At 42.1% G+C, this 17,418-nt stretch overlaps 1 protein-coding gene across 13 annotated transcripts in view; it reads left to right on the forward strand.

Annotated features, from left to right (window-relative positions):
- The window catches only part of TLL1 (tolloid like 1), a 151,035-nt gene that overhangs the window by 13,021 nt on the left and 120,596 nt on the right, over nucleotides 1-17,418 (forward strand). For 2 of the 13 annotated variants that reach the window (XM_065694003.1, XM_065694011.1), the window contains exons 2-4: nucleotides 779-825; nucleotides 3,266-5,303; nucleotides 5,495-6,120. The exons of 3 other annotated variants lie outside the window; for them this stretch is intronic. In XM_065694003.1, coding sequence (XP_065550075.1) covers nucleotides 5,964-6,120 — 157 coding nt within the window. In that variant the 5' untranslated portion in view covers nucleotides 779-825; nucleotides 3,266-5,303; nucleotides 5,495-5,963. Of the gene's footprint in view, nucleotides 1-778; nucleotides 826-3,265; nucleotides 5,304-5,494; nucleotides 6,121-10,960; nucleotides 11,001-16,896; nucleotides 17,001-17,084; nucleotides 17,177-17,418 lie in introns of those variants that run through there. 8 more of the 13 variants (XM_065694037.1, XM_065694039.1, XM_065694030.1 and 5 more) reach the window with 7 other exon arrangements.

Below are 17,418 nucleotides of genomic sequence, written 5' to 3' on the forward strand. Positions count from 1 at the left end.
GGACAGCTGGAGCAGGGATGAGAATCAAACACTAGCATTAACTAGATAAGAAAAACAAACCTGGGATGAACAGCCAAGAATGGAGAGGGTATGAAGACAGGTTAGAAATAACAAGCCAAGATAAGGCAAAAACATGGACATGGAAAGCAAGCAGATGGGAGTGTGCTATTAAAAAACACCCTCTCCCACAACTTGGAAGGGATCCCAAGATTTGCTGTTCGTCTTCTGCCAGTAATAACTGTGAAATCCAGTGGTGGAGAGTCACACAGCTTTTCAAATGCTGGTTCAAACACAGGACTACCTATTCATGCTAACTGCATGGAGGAGCAGAAGATTCCAAGTGGTGGATGGATTCTGTGGAGTCACGGAATGGGTTGCCCAATGAAGTTGTGAATGCTCCATCCCTGGCAGTGTTCAAGGCCAGGTTGAACAGAGCCTTGGGTGACATGGTTTAGTGTGAGGTGTCCCTGCTCATGGCAGGGAAGGGGGTGGAACCTGATGATCTTAAGGTCCTTTCCAACCCTAACTATTCTATGATTCTATGATTAATGATGGGGCTGTTGCTGGCAGGAGTCTGGTCAGGTTTACTCTAGAAGCTGAAGGGAAGTATTAAAGAAAAGGAATTATGGGAAGAGGAAATGGTGTCTGAAGTCTTTAGAGATCTGAACAACTTGAAATTTGAGTTTTACCCATTGCCTCTGATGCAGAGTTCCATGACAAAGCTGGTTCAAGGCTTTTAAATTATACTTCTTGCTAATTATTTGCTGCTCATTTTCAGATGCCTGAAAACTTTGGGGTTTGATTGGAAGTAGTTTTGGACACTCGGTGAGTAAGATTATTGCATCTGGAGCTAGGCCTTGAAGAAATAGGGTTTTCTATAGTGCCAAGTCCTGACAGGTCCACAAGGTATCAAACCAGGCAATCTGTAACTGTTTCCCATCTGAGGGGTGTATTATGAAACTAAACTAATAAATATTACTGAAGCACAGGGATACTGCAGCAATAAGCCCCATAAAAAGCCCATGAGAAAATTAATAACTGTATGCAGAGTAGGATCTAAGTGTGTAATGAATAAAGCATGGGGCATGCATTCAAAAATAAAACACAAAACATAACATTGAAGGGGTTCTTGTTAACTAAGCACAAAGGTCTGTAGAAAAAAATTGTCTGTGAACATGCAGTGAATGGCTTTCATAATACGTAAGTAGACAGGGAAAAGAACATAGAAATAAGGCTTCACAGGTGAGCTTTCTGCCGTTAAGATCATGAGTGCTTCAAAAGTTTATGTAGTTTACTTAACCATGATTGTGTACATGCCTGTTTATTACTGTAAACAGTCTATTTGCCACAACGCACTTTCATCTTCAGTATCTCCCTACAGAATAACAATCTGGGGAACTGGGAACTACTTAAACACAGTTTCAGTTGTTTCAGAAGTGGGCTAGGTACCTCGAAAACCATGAATGGGTTTATCAGGAGATAAAAGGAGGAAGGTAACCATCTCCCACTGAATTTCACTGTGTTTGACTCCTGAAAAATCCCAGGAGTTGCAGTCCCAAGGAGCTGACCAGCCATGGTCTTCAGGCTTCAAAGCCTTAGGCATGTGCTGAGCTTGATGTTTGTGAATAAGCCCATTGTGTCCACCCACCTAAAACTCCACACGAGATGGAGGCCTAAGCAGGAGACAGATAGCCAAAGAATGAGGAGGAGGTGTGAGCAACGATGTTTCAGATGTATTTTTTAGTTCTGTGATTGTGTCTGTCTTTCTTACATACTTGTCCTTGTTTTAAAGTTCTTTTTTTTTGTGTGTGTGGGAAGAGCAGAAAACCGTCCAACTTCCTGGATTAAAAGAAATATTAAAAGTGGTGATGGTATTTTTATATAAGTGCATTTACCAATATCCATGTCCCTGTAATATACTCCCAAATGAGGAAATTTAAAGGAAAAGCGAAAATGCTTGGAGTTTTGTTGTTGCTGTTGTTGTGTTCCTTTGGTTGGTTTCCTTCCAGCTTAAGCATTCTGTCTTCCTGGTTATGTATTCGTTTCTTTGGAAACGGCTGTAGGATGGATTTTTGATTGACTGTGTTGTCAGATGGATTATCAGAGTTGCGAGCTTTTTGGAATGGTAGACATGAATGTGTGATAAGAAAAAAATATTCTGTACTTCAAATATTTTAAAATGTTGCATCATGAAAGAAGCTAGATTGAATATTTAACAGGTTACACAGGGAAAAAGTTTATTAAAAAATAGAAGTCAATTGGTTTGGTTACTAGGAAAAAAATTCTGTTAATATGAGGAAAGGTTTTTGCTAATGTGACTGATGGGAATATTAATACCTAAGCAATCTAGAATAGTTTTCTGCAGACCTGCAATGCTTATTCTAAGCAGTAATTCTAATGTAGCTTCTCTGGATTACAAGCAGAAAGCAGCTTGTACCCTGACCTATACACACACTTATTTGTTACAGCACTTACATGCCCAGATTTCTGCGTGATTCCCATTTAGTGTTTCTGAGTTTGCTTCCTGTCTTAGTCAGGGCTCTGAAAGGCCAGCTGTCCTCAAGGCTGCAAGCCGTTGGTGCGGCTCTGCTTGTGCTGGGGATGCTGAGGCTGGGGCAGATTGCTGGTGGGAGGCCGAGGGTGACGTCAGTGCCCACCTTGCTGGGAGAGTTAATCTCCCACTGCACAGAGACTAATAATCTCCTCACTGGGGAGACTGGTGTGTTAAGATCTCATGTTGTACATTCCTCTTCTAGGGCTGTAAAGCAATTTGAAAAATCAGCGTTTCTAAAGCTCTATTGACAAATGTGTGCTTGTCAGAGGTTGTTTCTTTTTGGGGTGGAGGTGCATAGGATGGGAAAGAAAATTAACTTTTTACAGGTGTGCACATATGAAATAATAACAAATCCAGGTTAGGAAGGTCCAATATATGAAGTGAGCAGGTATTTAATGTTGCTGGAAGAGAAATTATCTCCTTTCTGGACACAAAAAAAAAAATAACAAACTAGGTTACAGATTGGATCAAACTGGTTTCTTCAGCATAACAGCTCACCAAACTGTGGACTGTGCAAGCTAAGGCAGTCCATCAGCACTGAAGCTGCCCTGATGGATTGATGGGAAGAGTCTCTGATAACTTCCTTGGAGTCAGTCCTATGCGTCCAGGGTGGTTGGCCACAGAAATTACATTGAGGAAGAGGGGAAAGAAAGGGACAGGATTCAAGTTTCTCAGGCTTTTCTGTGGTCTAGTGTGTGGTGCTTTTTGCAGACCTTGTGACGCACGACAAGCAGAACTGCTGGGACGGAGAACAGTTATGCCTTACTGAAGCCTGCAGCCTTTCAGTGTCAGCTACTCATTCCTTGGCTTTCGACTCCGGACCAAGAAGACTGAGTTGGAAGAAATATGGACACAACCTGGATGCCAAAAAACATAAGGAGCACGACATATGGATGTTTCAAAGACACTGACGTTACTCAGTGCTAGACTCCTTAATATGCTCTGTTATTAAGCTGTTATTAGCTCTGTCTTAACCGACCTTTCCAGTTTTAATGGTATGAACTGCCGAGAGTACCTATCTATAGCAACGCTAACCCTTCATTCGTAAGACGCAAGGGGCAGACGGAGCGACTCCGGGCAGGCAACACGCGTTTTGTCTCGCCTTTCCCCCCGTTTCAGGGAGCAGCTCTGCCTCCGTAGCGGCGATAGCAGGCTATGCCTGTCCCCAGAGAGCGGCGATAGCAGGCAGTGCCCACCCGGAGCTTGCATAACCGCCTTTCACCTCAGCCCCGCCGCCGCTGCCCCAGCGCCCTTCACCCCGCGGCAGCACCTGGGGCGGAGCGGACGGCCAGCACCCAAGGAGAGAAGGGGCGCGTAGGGTGGCTGCCAGGGAGGCGCTGCGCCCCGAGGCAGCGGTGACGGGCGCGCCGGCGCTCCTGGCACAGCCGGGGGAAGGGATTATCTCCGGATTTCCACCCCTGCGACAGGGGGAAGGCGACCGGGAAGTTTTGCGGCAATAGCGAGCCTCTGCGGGCTCGGACATGAGAGGAAGACGCAGCCGCTTCTTCGCGGCAACCCTTTCAAAAGTCCGTGTTAAATGTGACACCCCGGCGAAATGGGAGCGGGAGAAACTCCCCGCTTCCCACCGCTTGTCCCCCCCACCGCCCTTTTCCATGGAAACTCGTAAAAGGAGGAGGAGTAGAGTTTGCTACGGAAAAGTCTCACCTTGGTCTGAAACAGTTTCAAGCGTTTCTGCAGGATCGGAGCTGCCCGGCTCGGGGGAGGGGAGGAGGCAGGCGGAGTGGGAGGGAGATCTTTAGCTACCTACATGTATATATTTTATTTATTTTCCGCTCGCTCTTATTTTATTCCAGCAGCACGTCTCAGCCCCTCCTCCCCCCTCCCTCTCCAGGTTGATCGGCTGAAATGAGGCTTTGCGCGCTGATCCCTTCTCGGGCTTCAAACCAGAGGCCGGCCCCGCGCAGGCGGCAGCGGCTCGGGGCGCCTTGGCGCTGAAGCGCGGCGGAGCCGAGCAAGACACCGCGGAGTGGAGCGGGGCGGAGGCCCCGCGGAAACTTCGCTTGGAAAATAAACCTCCGCCGCTTTCCTGGGGATCCACGTGAGAACAGGAAAACCCGGCTGCAGGATCCCAGCGCTGCCGCCTGCTGCAGTTTTACTTTTTGTTTGCCTTGACTATTTTTTTTTCCTTCTGTTTGTTTGTTCTTACTTTCATTTTGGAACCGGTTCCCAGCTCCTTGGCAGAACTTGTGGAGACCAATGGACCTTTTATATTGCCTTCCTCTGATTTAAGCAAACTATGGACGCTTAAACTTTCCTCTTTCCCCCTCCCCCTCGCTCCTTAACCCCCACCCATCAGCTCATGGGGCTAACACTGCAAAGCAGCCGCAGCAGTGGGAGAAATACACAGCCACTGACTTATTTTCCCGTCTCCTAAATTGCAGTTACTTCTTCTCATCGTCCTCCTCATCACTCGTTCTCTCCAGCTTTTTCGGCTGCCGGGTGTCTATGTGTGCATTGCTTTATCTGATCTCAATTCTTTTGTTGTTGTTGAAATGCCATGCACTGCTTATCTAGAGAGAAAGCTATACGGAGATAGAGGCATATAGTGAATGCGCGTGTATTTCCATAAGACTATCAAGGGAGCAGATCAGAAGCAGCCCGGATCCTGACCCTGACTGTATGAATAAGTAAGCAGGATGCTGACGACTGTGTGTTAGTTGCCTGTAAGGTTTTCGTAAGTTAAAAGGGGACGGAGAAGCGGGGGGACAGACCAGAGACAGAGCTTAGAGTAAGTGTTTGTGCAGGGGAGGGGGGGGGGGGGGGGGGAAGCTCTGACACTTTGCTCCCTCCTCCAGCATAGCTGCTGCCTCCCATCACTAGGGCTCCGCGGTTTGCTCTAGTGCACCCCACCCCTTCTCTCCCTTTTCTTTCTTTCCTTTTTTCTTTCTTTCTTTTTCTTCTCCCCTCTCCCCGCGGCAGTTTGCTGATGTGCAGCCCGGATCCATCTATTGGCAGCAGCAGCGGGACCGGGGTCGGCGGGCGCGGAGCGGGACGCGAGCAGCGGCCGCCACCTCCTCCTCCTCCTCCGCGGGAAGTTTGGCTGGGGTTTGACAGAGGCGAGGGGGCGCCCTGACAGACAGGATCTCCCGGCCGGAGTCCACCCCCCGCGCCCACCCAGCGACTTCTCCCCGCGAGGTGGCTGGCTGGGGGCAGAGGGGCACCGGCTCTCATGCTTCTCGCTCCGTGTTACACCCGTCTGACTGGGGCTACCTAAGCACCGTGTCTTCGAAGAGCCTCCAGGTGAACAAGGAAAAGAACCCCAAAACACCTCCCTCAAAACCCTGTGATTCCTTCATCCCTTACCCTCCTTTCCCGAGCCGACGTGGACAGCTGAGCCGGCCGCCTAATTCATCTGCACCCTGCCTACCACCTCTCCGCCCGAGGGAGGATGAAAATGCTTTGCTGGAGGATGGCACTGTGGCTGGCCGGGTGGACTGTCTGTGGGAAGCCTTCCTCCTGTTCTGGCCTTGATTATGACTACACTTACGATTTCACTGAAGAGGATAAAGCTGAGGGGATAGATTATAAGGATCCTTGCAAAGCCGGTGAGTGACTTCCAAGTGTAATACATTTCCCTCCCCCCTCCCCAGACGGTAACTTTGTCTGGGCTTATTCACGGCGTGAAGGTGGGAGTCCCGGGCTCACCTGCTCCCTCCTGGGGCAGCGAAGACAAGCGGAGCCGGAGCCTTGCGCCCGGCTCCCTCACCTGGGGAAGGTACCCGGGACCTGCTTTTCTGGGACTTCCCACTTCCCTAGTGCCTCCGGCTGAGGTGGGAGCGGCGGCGGGCAGGGCTGGACCTGCCGCCTCCTCTCCGCGTCCCCGGCGGCGTCGAACCGGCCGCGGTGCCCGGTTCGTCGCCGCCGGGGACGCGGAAGTTGCGGAGGGCATTTCATCGGGGCTCAAAGGTTTCGAGGCGGGACCGTGGAAGGAGGGGTTGCTGACGAGCTGCTAGGTTCTCAGCAGTGCAAGCCCACGCGTGCGTGTCTCATAACGCAACCGGTACGCGGTGCGGGTTCGTCTTAGCGCGTATCCTGGGACCGGTGCCATGCCCCTTGCCCGCCCTGTGCCTGACCGAGCCTTTCTAACCTGTGTGGGGAAGGGTTGAGTTACAGCCTCTTCTCACCTTGCAGAGCAAACGAGTGCTTTTCTAGAACGTTTATCTTACTGATTTAGGACTTCAGCCACCTTAATGCCAGGTACTATTCTTCATCCATTAAAGTTATCAGCAACCAGAGCTGACCTGGTATTTCAGTAGACAAGTGTATCTCGATGATGCTTCCCCCCACCCTCACATGTGTTAGGAACAACAATGGTGGTCCATTCCCAACAGCTCTATTGTTAACTAAGTGCTCAACTTTTCCAGCAGCCTCCTTTGCATTAATTAGTTATTTTATATTCTGAAAACTAGTTCAGCCAAAGGTTGGGTTCACTATGTCTGTGTGGTTTTGTTTAATTTATTGGGGAGAATGTGGTGAACATATATGCCAAATATGCAGACACTTACGTTTTTCTAATCACAAAAATATTTTGTTCCTAAGTGTGAATTGTTAGGTCTTACTTGCTTACAACTGACGATATCCCAAGTTCAAAAAGAGCAGAAGTGACTGCAAACAGAACACTGTTTTTCCCAGTTAGCCCTCACAAATAACTATGTATAACTAACTGGTCATAATTAACCTGAAGTCTTTTCTTCTGGTTTGTAATTCCTTTGGAAGGCTCATATGCATAATTTCATACAATGACAAATGTGTATTTAATGGGAAATGTGCTGTGGGACTTTCTTACTACTACTTGCTTTATAGTGGGAATAATTAAAAGCTATAATTCATTATACTGAATGTTTTAAGGTTATGCATGAGAGAAACACAACAGTAAGATACTGTGCAATATGATCAGCATTGACAATTCTCTGCCATCACTATGTCGATTTGTTTGGAGAGAAATATTTGCTTGGAAATTTTGACCCATTGAAATTTTTTATGGAAGTTCTTGCTGGTGCTGCTTCTTCATAAGGTGCTTAGGTACTATTGTGACAAGAGACAGGTAGATGCATCAAGAGTTAGTTGTGTGAAGTTTTCATTAGTCTTAAAAGTCATCACTTTGGGGTTTCCAGTTCAGTGAATACCCCATTCATTTATTGTTAAGTGTATGGTAGTTCAGAAGTGAAGATTGTAAATCACTCCTGGACACTGGGTTTGTACTGCATACTGAACTGTGTATTTTAACAAAAATTATAAAGTTCTATATGTCAGTGAAACTGATCCTCCAGCAGTATTTCCCAGTTACTTTTCCTGCTAAACCTTCCCTAAAGGCTCCATTAATCTTACCCTGTGAAGTGCTGATACCTGATCAAAGGTGATGGGGATAGCGGGTGCTCAGCCTCTTTTAGCAGCATAACCCAAGTGTGTGTTCTCCCTTGGTTAGGTCTTGCCATCTGGGATTGGTTTTGGACTCCCACGAGTAATTTTACTGATACCTGCCCTTAGGATGGTTTCCCCAGTGAGGCCCTAAAGGACAAAGCTAGGCTTCACACTCAGGGGTGCAAGTTGTTCACACTCAGATTTGTGTGGTTGCTCCATGTGTGAGATAACAGGATAAAACAAGATAATCCTTGCTGAGATTGTCTTCAGTGTATGCAAAGTTTGTATCTTAGATATAATTAACACCTGCTTTTACTGCATCTTGAGGCCCTACAGCTGAGACTGTAAAAGTGCTCTTTCTTTTTTAAACTCCTCAGTCTGGTAAAAGTTAGGTCCCTGTTGTGTGTATTTCTGCAAGCAAACTGGGGGAATGCCCAAAGTCATGGTTTTACCTAGTGACATCCTTCAAAAACTTCAGTGAGCTCCATATAGATTTTATAGATGTACTAGAATAATTTGACCCACCACAATCTGTGAGCAAATAAAGTGTTTTGAAACCAACCACAACTAAGATTCCCCCAAGTATGTTCATGCAAAATGGGATCACCTGTATTTTAAAAGTTACTTGCATTTTGGTTTCCTCCATTGAGTAGTGTTTGCTGCTTAGTTTTTGTTTCACAGACCACATGAGAAAATGTGATCTTGTGACAGAAAGCACAGTAGACGAGGCCTCAGATCTATGGTTAGGTATAGTCAGGATTCTGTGACTTTATAGGTATAGTCCTAACTCTTTGAATCAACCTTTTGTAGCTGCCTTTGGACTTGGTTTTCCCTTTGTGGAAGAGCTGGAGACATTTACCAAAGCCAGAATGAGACAGCCTCTGTTATGTTATTTATAGGTATTTTCTGTGGGATTATTTATGGGTATTCTCTGTGTATTTTAACATTTTTATAAAGAAGGGATTGTTTTAGTGAATGTACCTAGAATCACACTGTTTCTTTGACTTAAAGTCTCCAGAAGCAGCATAGGGCAGGATGCTATAGAGGCTGAAAAGTGTATTTTCTTACACTGTTTCCAGCTTTGTGAAAAATGCAGAAAGAAGGGGCCTGACAGATGCACAGTAGGGGTAGGTCTTGTTTCTTGAACTGATGTTTCCAATTGCATCTAGACCAGCAGCTATTTTATGCAACAACCCTGAGGTTCAATTTCATCAGTGAAGCCAGTGCCTTGAGAGCACTGGAGTTAGTGCTACAGGGAAGGGAAGAGCCTGGAGAAATTTTGTGACGGTGTTGGGGAGACGAGTGTTGTAAGGAAGTTATTGACATTGTGCAGAAGAACTTGATGAGCTGTGTGGTTTCCTGTGTGTTTGTCTCCAGACCTTTAACCTATGTATGAATTTTGGGTCATGCTACTTCTCTTTATAACAAGTATCCTGGCATGCTCTAACAGCGGGATGTGATGTAACACAGTTTCTGTGCTTCTGATGTCTCAGATATTTCCTCGTGTCTCTCTGCAGGATATTGCCCTCAGTGTTTACCATTGTGAAGTTCAAGTGTAAGGCATTCTTAGTTCATCTTCAAGATCTAATTTGCCAGAAGATGGAAACTGGGAATGCCATACTCATCGCAATGTTAGGCTTCAAAGATATAAGAATGTAGATCAGCATTTGTATAAATCAGGTATGAGTCAAACAAAAATGCCTAGTTAAACAGGCACTGTGAAGTTTTTGGATTGCAGCATACATATACATTTATCCGTGGATTCCTGAAGTTTTTCTTTTTTCCATTCTTGCCACAGTTTGTAGTATATTAAGAGTATCTATGCTGGGAAACACACAGAGTGAGATGGGTAGGAGAAGAATTTCTCATCCTGTAGTACTTGTTCATAGTCTGCACTTGATACTACAGAGGTTTTTGAAGGCTTTTCTTTTGTTTCTGTAAAATGACAACAAACAGAAGAGACACTGGTGTGAATTTCCACTTAAAATACTGTAAGCCATGGGGGATTAGGCAACAAGTCTTAGTTTTGTTTCATGTCTGCATCACTTAGGACTGTTCCAGCCTCTGGACAGCTGATTGTCCTCAGGTAAGCTTCTTCTAGTGTTTATTCTGTGAGGTATTTCACTTAAAAAAAATATTGAAAGTTTAAGGAGTAGGCTCAAAGCTGAATTCCATGATCTGTTGGTTTTCCCTGTTGTGAGCCTTGGTCTTCTCTACACTAGGAATTCTGTCTTACACTGGGGAAACTTTTCCCAAGAAAAACTTAATTGAAACTTTTACATTCTCACTGTAGTTAGTTTGGATGACTTTTTTTTAACACAAAGCACTTAATTGGTTTTTCATTTTTTTTTCTTTAAATTATGCAACAGTTGCTTATCTTGGAACAGAGCCTTTTCTGTTTTTCCCAGTAAAGTTGGATAGAAATGTCAAAGAATCATAATAAAGACAAACAATTAGATTTACAGCTTCAGAACTTGGAAGCTGATTAGCTTGCTGTTGTTTGACTAAGTGCAAATGTAACTATGTATGTGTGCCTGCTTCAGAATAAGAGAAAAGTAAGAGACCCTTCTCGTGTCCATTTGTCATACCTGCAAAAATTGAAGGAACTAATGTGGGGTTTTGCACCTTTATAAATAATAAAACGTTTGAGGGGTATTAGTATTTCCCATCTTGGGTATGAAATGTAGTTACATATTTTATTTGTAAAGAATCTGAAAAGTTGATGGTACATGTTTAGTATTATTATTACATTGTGTCATTTGTAACTGCAGTCTAACTTGTTTATCAGTGTTGTGGCAGCAGCCTTCTATTCTGTTAGGCTGGGTTTTTTGTGTTTTGTATTCTGGGACATGTTTTCAGCTGTAAGATGCTAATTGTACAGTCTGGCAATATGAAAATTCTTAAAACCTCTGATTATGCATTTTGATTCTATTGCATGATTTAGGTAATTGAGATCTTTCATCTTTATATTTCAGTCATGCAGTAAGTTCTGAAAGATACATTGTGCAGTTTGTACTAACATAGAGGTTGTGCTGCTAATATCACTTGCCAGATTGACAGAACTGTGAGTATTCATGTAGTAAACGCACAGTGTAGGCAGCTGAAACAGAAACAAGCTTTTCTGAAGTCTGTCTTAAATGGCCTTCATCCTACTGTGGATGGGGTAAATCCAACTACTGAAAAATTCAGCTTTTATGTTGTATTTGTGTTTCCTGGGTGGAGGGGAAAGGGGTAGTTGGTTGTTTGGATGCTGTTTGTTTTTTGGGGTTTTTTTTTCTTTGGTTGTTTTTCTGTTAGTTTTTCTTTTCTTTTTCATGCTTTTCCACCATTACTTTATCTGTGATGCCCTTTAATGTGTTATCTTAACATCTCTGAAAGAGATTTGTGTGAACATAATGTTCTTTTTCTCCTCAGTTTCATTGAAAAGATTAATTCAGTAGGGAAACTCTGGAAAAACTAAATGAATATGTTTGACACTCTAACTTTGTGCATATTCTTCCACCAAGGGCTCAATTTCATGTCCAGACCACTTTCCATAGGGATCTGTTTCTGACTATATTTCCGGTGTGTCAAATGAGTGACCTGCAAGGAGCAGTATTACATCACTGCAGAACAAGCCTAATTGACAAATATAATTGAGCTTGGAATCAGGTCCCCCAGGCAAGCTCGGAAACATTCACCACACCTGGATGTCTGCCTTATGTCATTCTTATTGCCCCTCTGGAAAGCAGGGTTGATAGGCTTATGACATAATTCCATTCACTTCTTTTTGGAGAGAAACAGTCATGTCTGTGGTGCATGGTATTGACAGAAGGGCTGTAAAATGGAAGAATCAACTTCTGGATTTCACAGGTGCAGGGGACCTTGTGGAGGAAAACAGATTTATTATTTTTTTTTCTTCCTTCTGGATGCGTTACAGTACTCCAAAATTTACAACAGTGAATAAACAAGGGGAGAAATCTCTAGTCTTTGTTTAGACGTTGTGTGCTTATCCTTAAGCTGAAATAGGTTTTTATGGTCTAGCTTTAGCGTAAATGTTAGGGTTATGCAAAATTATTCTTTTTTTTTTTTTTAATATACCTGAAGGAAGGAGAATTCTAAGAGTATGCCAAAGCAAAGCTAAACTTTGGCCTTTCAAAGCTTTCAGTAGGATGAGAAGCATTTTGTAGTGTTTTTTTCAGACATTTATCAGCCTCCTTAGGATCTAAGCTACTTGTTCCAGTCATTATTGAATGCAGTCTATTCTTCTCATTCTTGATCACAAAGAACCTTTGTCCGCATCCTTTCTATACATCCCTTCAGAGCTGAAGAAACAGCAAGTGTGACTAGAGAAATCTTCAGGTATTTTTAGTTCTCTCAGGATATTTTTCTTGGCTAAGAAAGAGCCAATGGCTAATCTGTTAATGTGTTCTAATGCATGTTCATTCCCTGTGTCTGCTGCTCATCTTTCTTTCTTTCTCTTTCATTGTTTCTATGACAATTTTCCTTGCTTCTGGATTCCCTTTCTCCAGTGATTCCACTTTCTACTTTTCAGCTTTTCCCTGTGCTGCCTGACCAGTCACCTAGTCCTCTTCTCTCTGTAAGCAGGAGAATACATCAAGGGAAAAGCAGTTAGCAGTTATTTTCTCCAAATACAACTTCTAGCTTGTCATTAGGCTTTCTGTAAGATTGTCCTCTAGTGCTTTGACAGTTCTGCAGCAAAAAACTGGGCATCTATGCTCACAGGTGGAAATGAGGAGGACGAGGAGGATGGGTGGGCTGTGGATGACCATCATGTTCTCAGAGGCCTCACACTGCAGTGCTTAGTTGGCTGCCAGTGATCTTTTAAACACTGCAGTCAAAGCCTGAAATATCTAGCTATAAATATTTATACGGAATGCATACATGAACCTTCTGTCTCTGTTGGACTCATGTACATAAATATCAAGATCTGATGTGAAGACTGTCCTTGCTGAACAACAGGAATAAGAGTACTACAAGTACTTGAAGCGTAAAACTTTTATAAATAGCAATGCACCAGAACAGGTTGAGCTGGGGGGTGTGGAGGCTGTGCCATGGACATACATAGAATGTTGGTGTGCAACCTGTGTGCACACAGACTGCACTGAAGGCAGTTCCTACTCATGTGAACACTCTCAGATGACTCTTACTGGGATTTTTGCCTGAGTAATGGTCTGCAAGTGCAAATTTTGAGTGACTATAAATCTGTGAGCATCAAGTGTTTGAGAGTGTTGAAGCACAAAGAGATAGCTTTTACAGAGCAATAATGCTCCAAAATGTAGGTTTGTGGGTTTCCCCTTTAATATTTAAACGCAAAGATTGTCAAGACCAAAATGCCAAAAAATCAATTTTGTTCTAAAATAAGTAATCACTTTTTCTTGAGGTGTGCAAAATCCGATGCCGAATAGGATATGCAGTCTTTTTTAACCAGCTTCTTTTCTATATATACTTTGTTGAGATAGTCTACCAACAATTGACTAGGAATTGATTTTGATTTTTTGTTTTTATTCCTTTTGATGGTTGTTAATTATTTCACAGAACAATATGCCTAATCTGAGGTATCCTTTCAGTAATTTAAAACATATGAACATTCTTAGCAACAATTTCTGTTACATGAAATACTTAAAATTTTAATGTTGCTTAAATTAACACGAGAGAGCTTTAATTTTAGCATCACCATAAATCATGGCTAAAGCTGGTGCTATTCAGCAAAATAAGTTTAGCTGGGCCAGGACTGTCAGTGTCGTGGCATATCTTACCAGGGTTCAAACTTTCAGAGGTTTCTAGGTTGGTATTCTCATATATGTCATTGACAAAATACCAGATTGTTATATTGCATTAAAGAATAGTAAGTATCGGAATTCTTATCTGATCAGAGAATACCAACAAAGTCAGGACAAAAAAATGCAAAGGAAAGTTGTTTATTTTAAATTTATTTTCAGTGCATTTAAATCTGAATTTAGAAATTATCTGTCTTGCTGTCCTGATGAGTTTCATCCCTTTTCCTACAAAAACTGAATGATCGAGATACACTGCTGGATCTGAAAGGTGCCAGTACCTCTCCAGCCACATTGTGCTCCATGCATACTGTAAACTGTATGGGGGAGTTAAAATATCAGCTCTTGGAAGAAGTGAGGGGGCATGGACATCAGCTGAAAGGGAAGTATTTAAAGAGCTGTGCAGGTGGGTTACATCATTCTCATGCTGAAACATTAGTTAAACATATTCCTAGTAAATAACTCTAACTGTTATTAAACATAAATGAATCAGTTGTATTGGTGTCTGGAATTTTAATAGGTGCTAGTTAGGTATGTTCTTGCTGTTGTGGGTACTGTATCACGAAAGACTTTCCACATATTTTCTACTTCTCCAATAAAGAATTTTGAATAGGGTATATTGATTCCAGAGTGACCAAAAGACAGAGCTTCTCTGTATTTCCAGATGATTTAGAGAAGTAAAGAAAATAATTTCAGATGGTTCTTACATAATATCAAGATTTATTTAAACAGTTTACTTGTATAGCCAATTATATTTGCTTTCATGAAGAGTAGTTTTAGAACAACTCTGCGGGTGTGAGAACATGATGATGAACTGCCCAATTTCTCCATCTGGTAAAATGTCCTTATATTTATAACAGATTTGCATAAATCACTTTTACTTGTACTCACTTTTTTCCCTTTACTCAACATTACTCTTACAATTGTGGCTTGTTACCCATCTTTTTGTGATCTTCAGTTTAGTACCAGGATCTTCGGTCTGTCTGTCAGCCTGTCCTTATAGACTGCTCAGTCTTTCTGTAACTGTGCAGTTATTCAAGATGATTGATTCAGGACTAAATTCTCGATTCCATTCCTTATTCTGTTGTTCATATATGCTGTAATGGCATTATGTTCTGAAAACTAATATAGATTAATTTTTCATGCCTGAAAAAGAAATTATTAACACCTCCCCCACCCCAAACCCAACAAACCCTGAGACAAAAAAAAAAAAATAATAAATCAAGCCTATAAATAGCTAAGGAACCAGATGCATGCGGATAAGTGTTGTGTTCTACAAAGGTTAGATTGTTGGAAAAAACACTATAATGAAAACAGGGTAAAAAGATGTTCAGATTAGAAGAAAGTATATGAAAGAAGGGAAGTGATAAACGTGTACAATTTAAGGAGTTATACAAGAAGATACAAAAGATTTTCATTTCTACTCATTCTGTTAAATTCTGAAGTGTCAAATTGAGACCAGAGAAAAGGAGATGTGTGGCGGTTTTTATACAACTTTTTTTAGGTTGAAGTTTGTTGAAGGATTCCACTGAGGCAGTATTTGGATATACAATATGACATTTAAGTAGATAGCAGGGGTATCTGGAGCTCTGATAATTAATAATAACATTTTCAAGTGGATATTATATCTTAGGCTTCAGAGTTCAAGCCAGTCTTTAGTATCTGGAAACCAGGACCAACCCTAATGTGTGGCAAGATTATCCTTGGCTACCTACTGCAGATTCTTGTTTCTTTCTGTGAAGCAGCTTGTGGTGACTGCTGTCGGAGACAGGACCTTGGATATGATCCAGTGTTGCAGTTCCTTTGTTCCTCAGCCCTCCCTAAATGCTTTTTAAACTCATGTCTTATAGCATGCCTGAAAGATAAATGCGATTTAGCTATTTTGGGAAGTGAATGGATTTCAAAGCTCAGTATGACTGTAAACGCACTGACCAACTTTATTTGATGAAAATGAATGTATGCAAGCATACAAGAAGAAAACTGCATTTATCTAATTATCATTATGGGTTCAGCAGACCACTTTTATATATGCTTATCTTTAAATGCATGAATATACATGCTCACTCGATTACCTAAGGAAGTATAATTGAAGCACGTATGCCTGTGTAAGTATCTGTATAGGATCTTTAAAGGTGCATGTGCAGATTGTGTGGATGCCTTTTTAATTTTCTCCTTCCCCCCCCCCCCACCCCGCCCCGGGAAATGCCACATTAACTTGTGTGTTAAACCAGATCTAGAGGCTATTGGAATCAGTGGGAATATTTATAGCTGAATAACTAATAAAATGTAGAGCCGACTAATTTACTTCTGTGTACTTGAGCTATGGCTTGCTTGTATTCATGTGCTCACATGCTTTGCAGGCGCATTAATGAAGGCAGTTGGATTTTTGCCCTGGTTTCTGTAGTTGTCATCACTAACACAAGAGTATCATGAAATCTTACATTCAGTGACCTTATGATTGCAGGTTCTTTCTTGCTGGACTGGGGTGTGAAAAATATCCAGCAGCTTGCAAGAGCATCTGATTATTCCTCCTCCCCCCATCCTCTTTTAAGAAGCCTGAGGATAAGACTGGATTTAGATTACTGCAATAATTTCTCAGCCTTTAGAGATAAGTTTCTTCTTGTCATAGCTGAATACTTTATTAATTGTTCAATCTGATGAATGGCTAAAGATGCTGATGAACATGATGGTTGCAGTTGCATATACAGTTCCTTATCTGTGTAATTTCAATAAGCCATTTGTTACAAAATACAGAAGACACGTGAAACTGGTGTCAGTGTAGTTTGTAATATAAGAAAAATCATGTACCACTAGCTAAAGTTTGACAAGCACTGAAAGTCTCTTTAGTAATTTACAATATCCAAAAATGAAAACATTTCCTATCCCAGAAGCTGCTGGAAGCTAAAGAGATTGTGGGAAACTAAAAGGAGCAGGTGTACCAGTATCCACATTTATTTAATAAGCTGAAGAGTTAAATGGTAAAATAAAAACAGAGCAGGAAGTGTGGTGTTTTTTTCAAAGCTTTGTATATAGTTTGGATGAATTGCAAAAACTCTAGACTGCACTATAGACCTAACTATCCTTTTGACTGTGTAACTCAGCACAAATCTTTTGTTTAACTGCGTAGTTATTTATTTTTGTGTTTCACAAATTTCTGTTTTCTTTGTCATGTTATTTATTCAGCATATTGAACTTTAATCGTGCCCTGAGTGAGGACTGCAGGTTATAAATCAGTCTAGATTTGACTGAGGATACTTGTTTGAAGATAATCCTTTACTTCACTTTAGGTATGGAAGGTTTTCTGGAGTTATTTGATAGGGGAAGAAAGAAGAAAAATCTTTTTCCATTATGAAAAGATTCTCTTTTAACAGTTTGTAGTTCCTTTGATCCCTGAACTGAAGGAGAATGGAGTGTCCTTTATCTGCATTCTTGAGGCTGAAATCCTTTCACACATGAAGTACAGGTGAAAATACAGAAACCCTATTTCAGGTCTTTTGGATATTTTCATTCATAATACCTTTATATTGGAAGAAGCTGGATTAAGTATGAATTGTAGCACTGATGGATCACAGTCAGTGTGTCTACAGAAGTAAAGAATTGGTAAAGAGTATTTATAATACAGGGTCCCTTTTGCATCATGTAAGAAGGCCAAATACAGGGATGCCACCTTGATCAGTTTATGGAGATAAGCAGTTCTTGACAGGG

The sequence above is a fragment of the Lathamus discolor genome, chromosome 1 (genome assembly GCF_037157495.1).
Source record: "Lathamus discolor isolate bLatDis1 chromosome 1, bLatDis1.hap1, whole genome shotgun sequence".
NCBI lineage: Eukaryota > Metazoa > Chordata > Aves > Psittaciformes > Psittacidae > Lathamus > Lathamus discolor.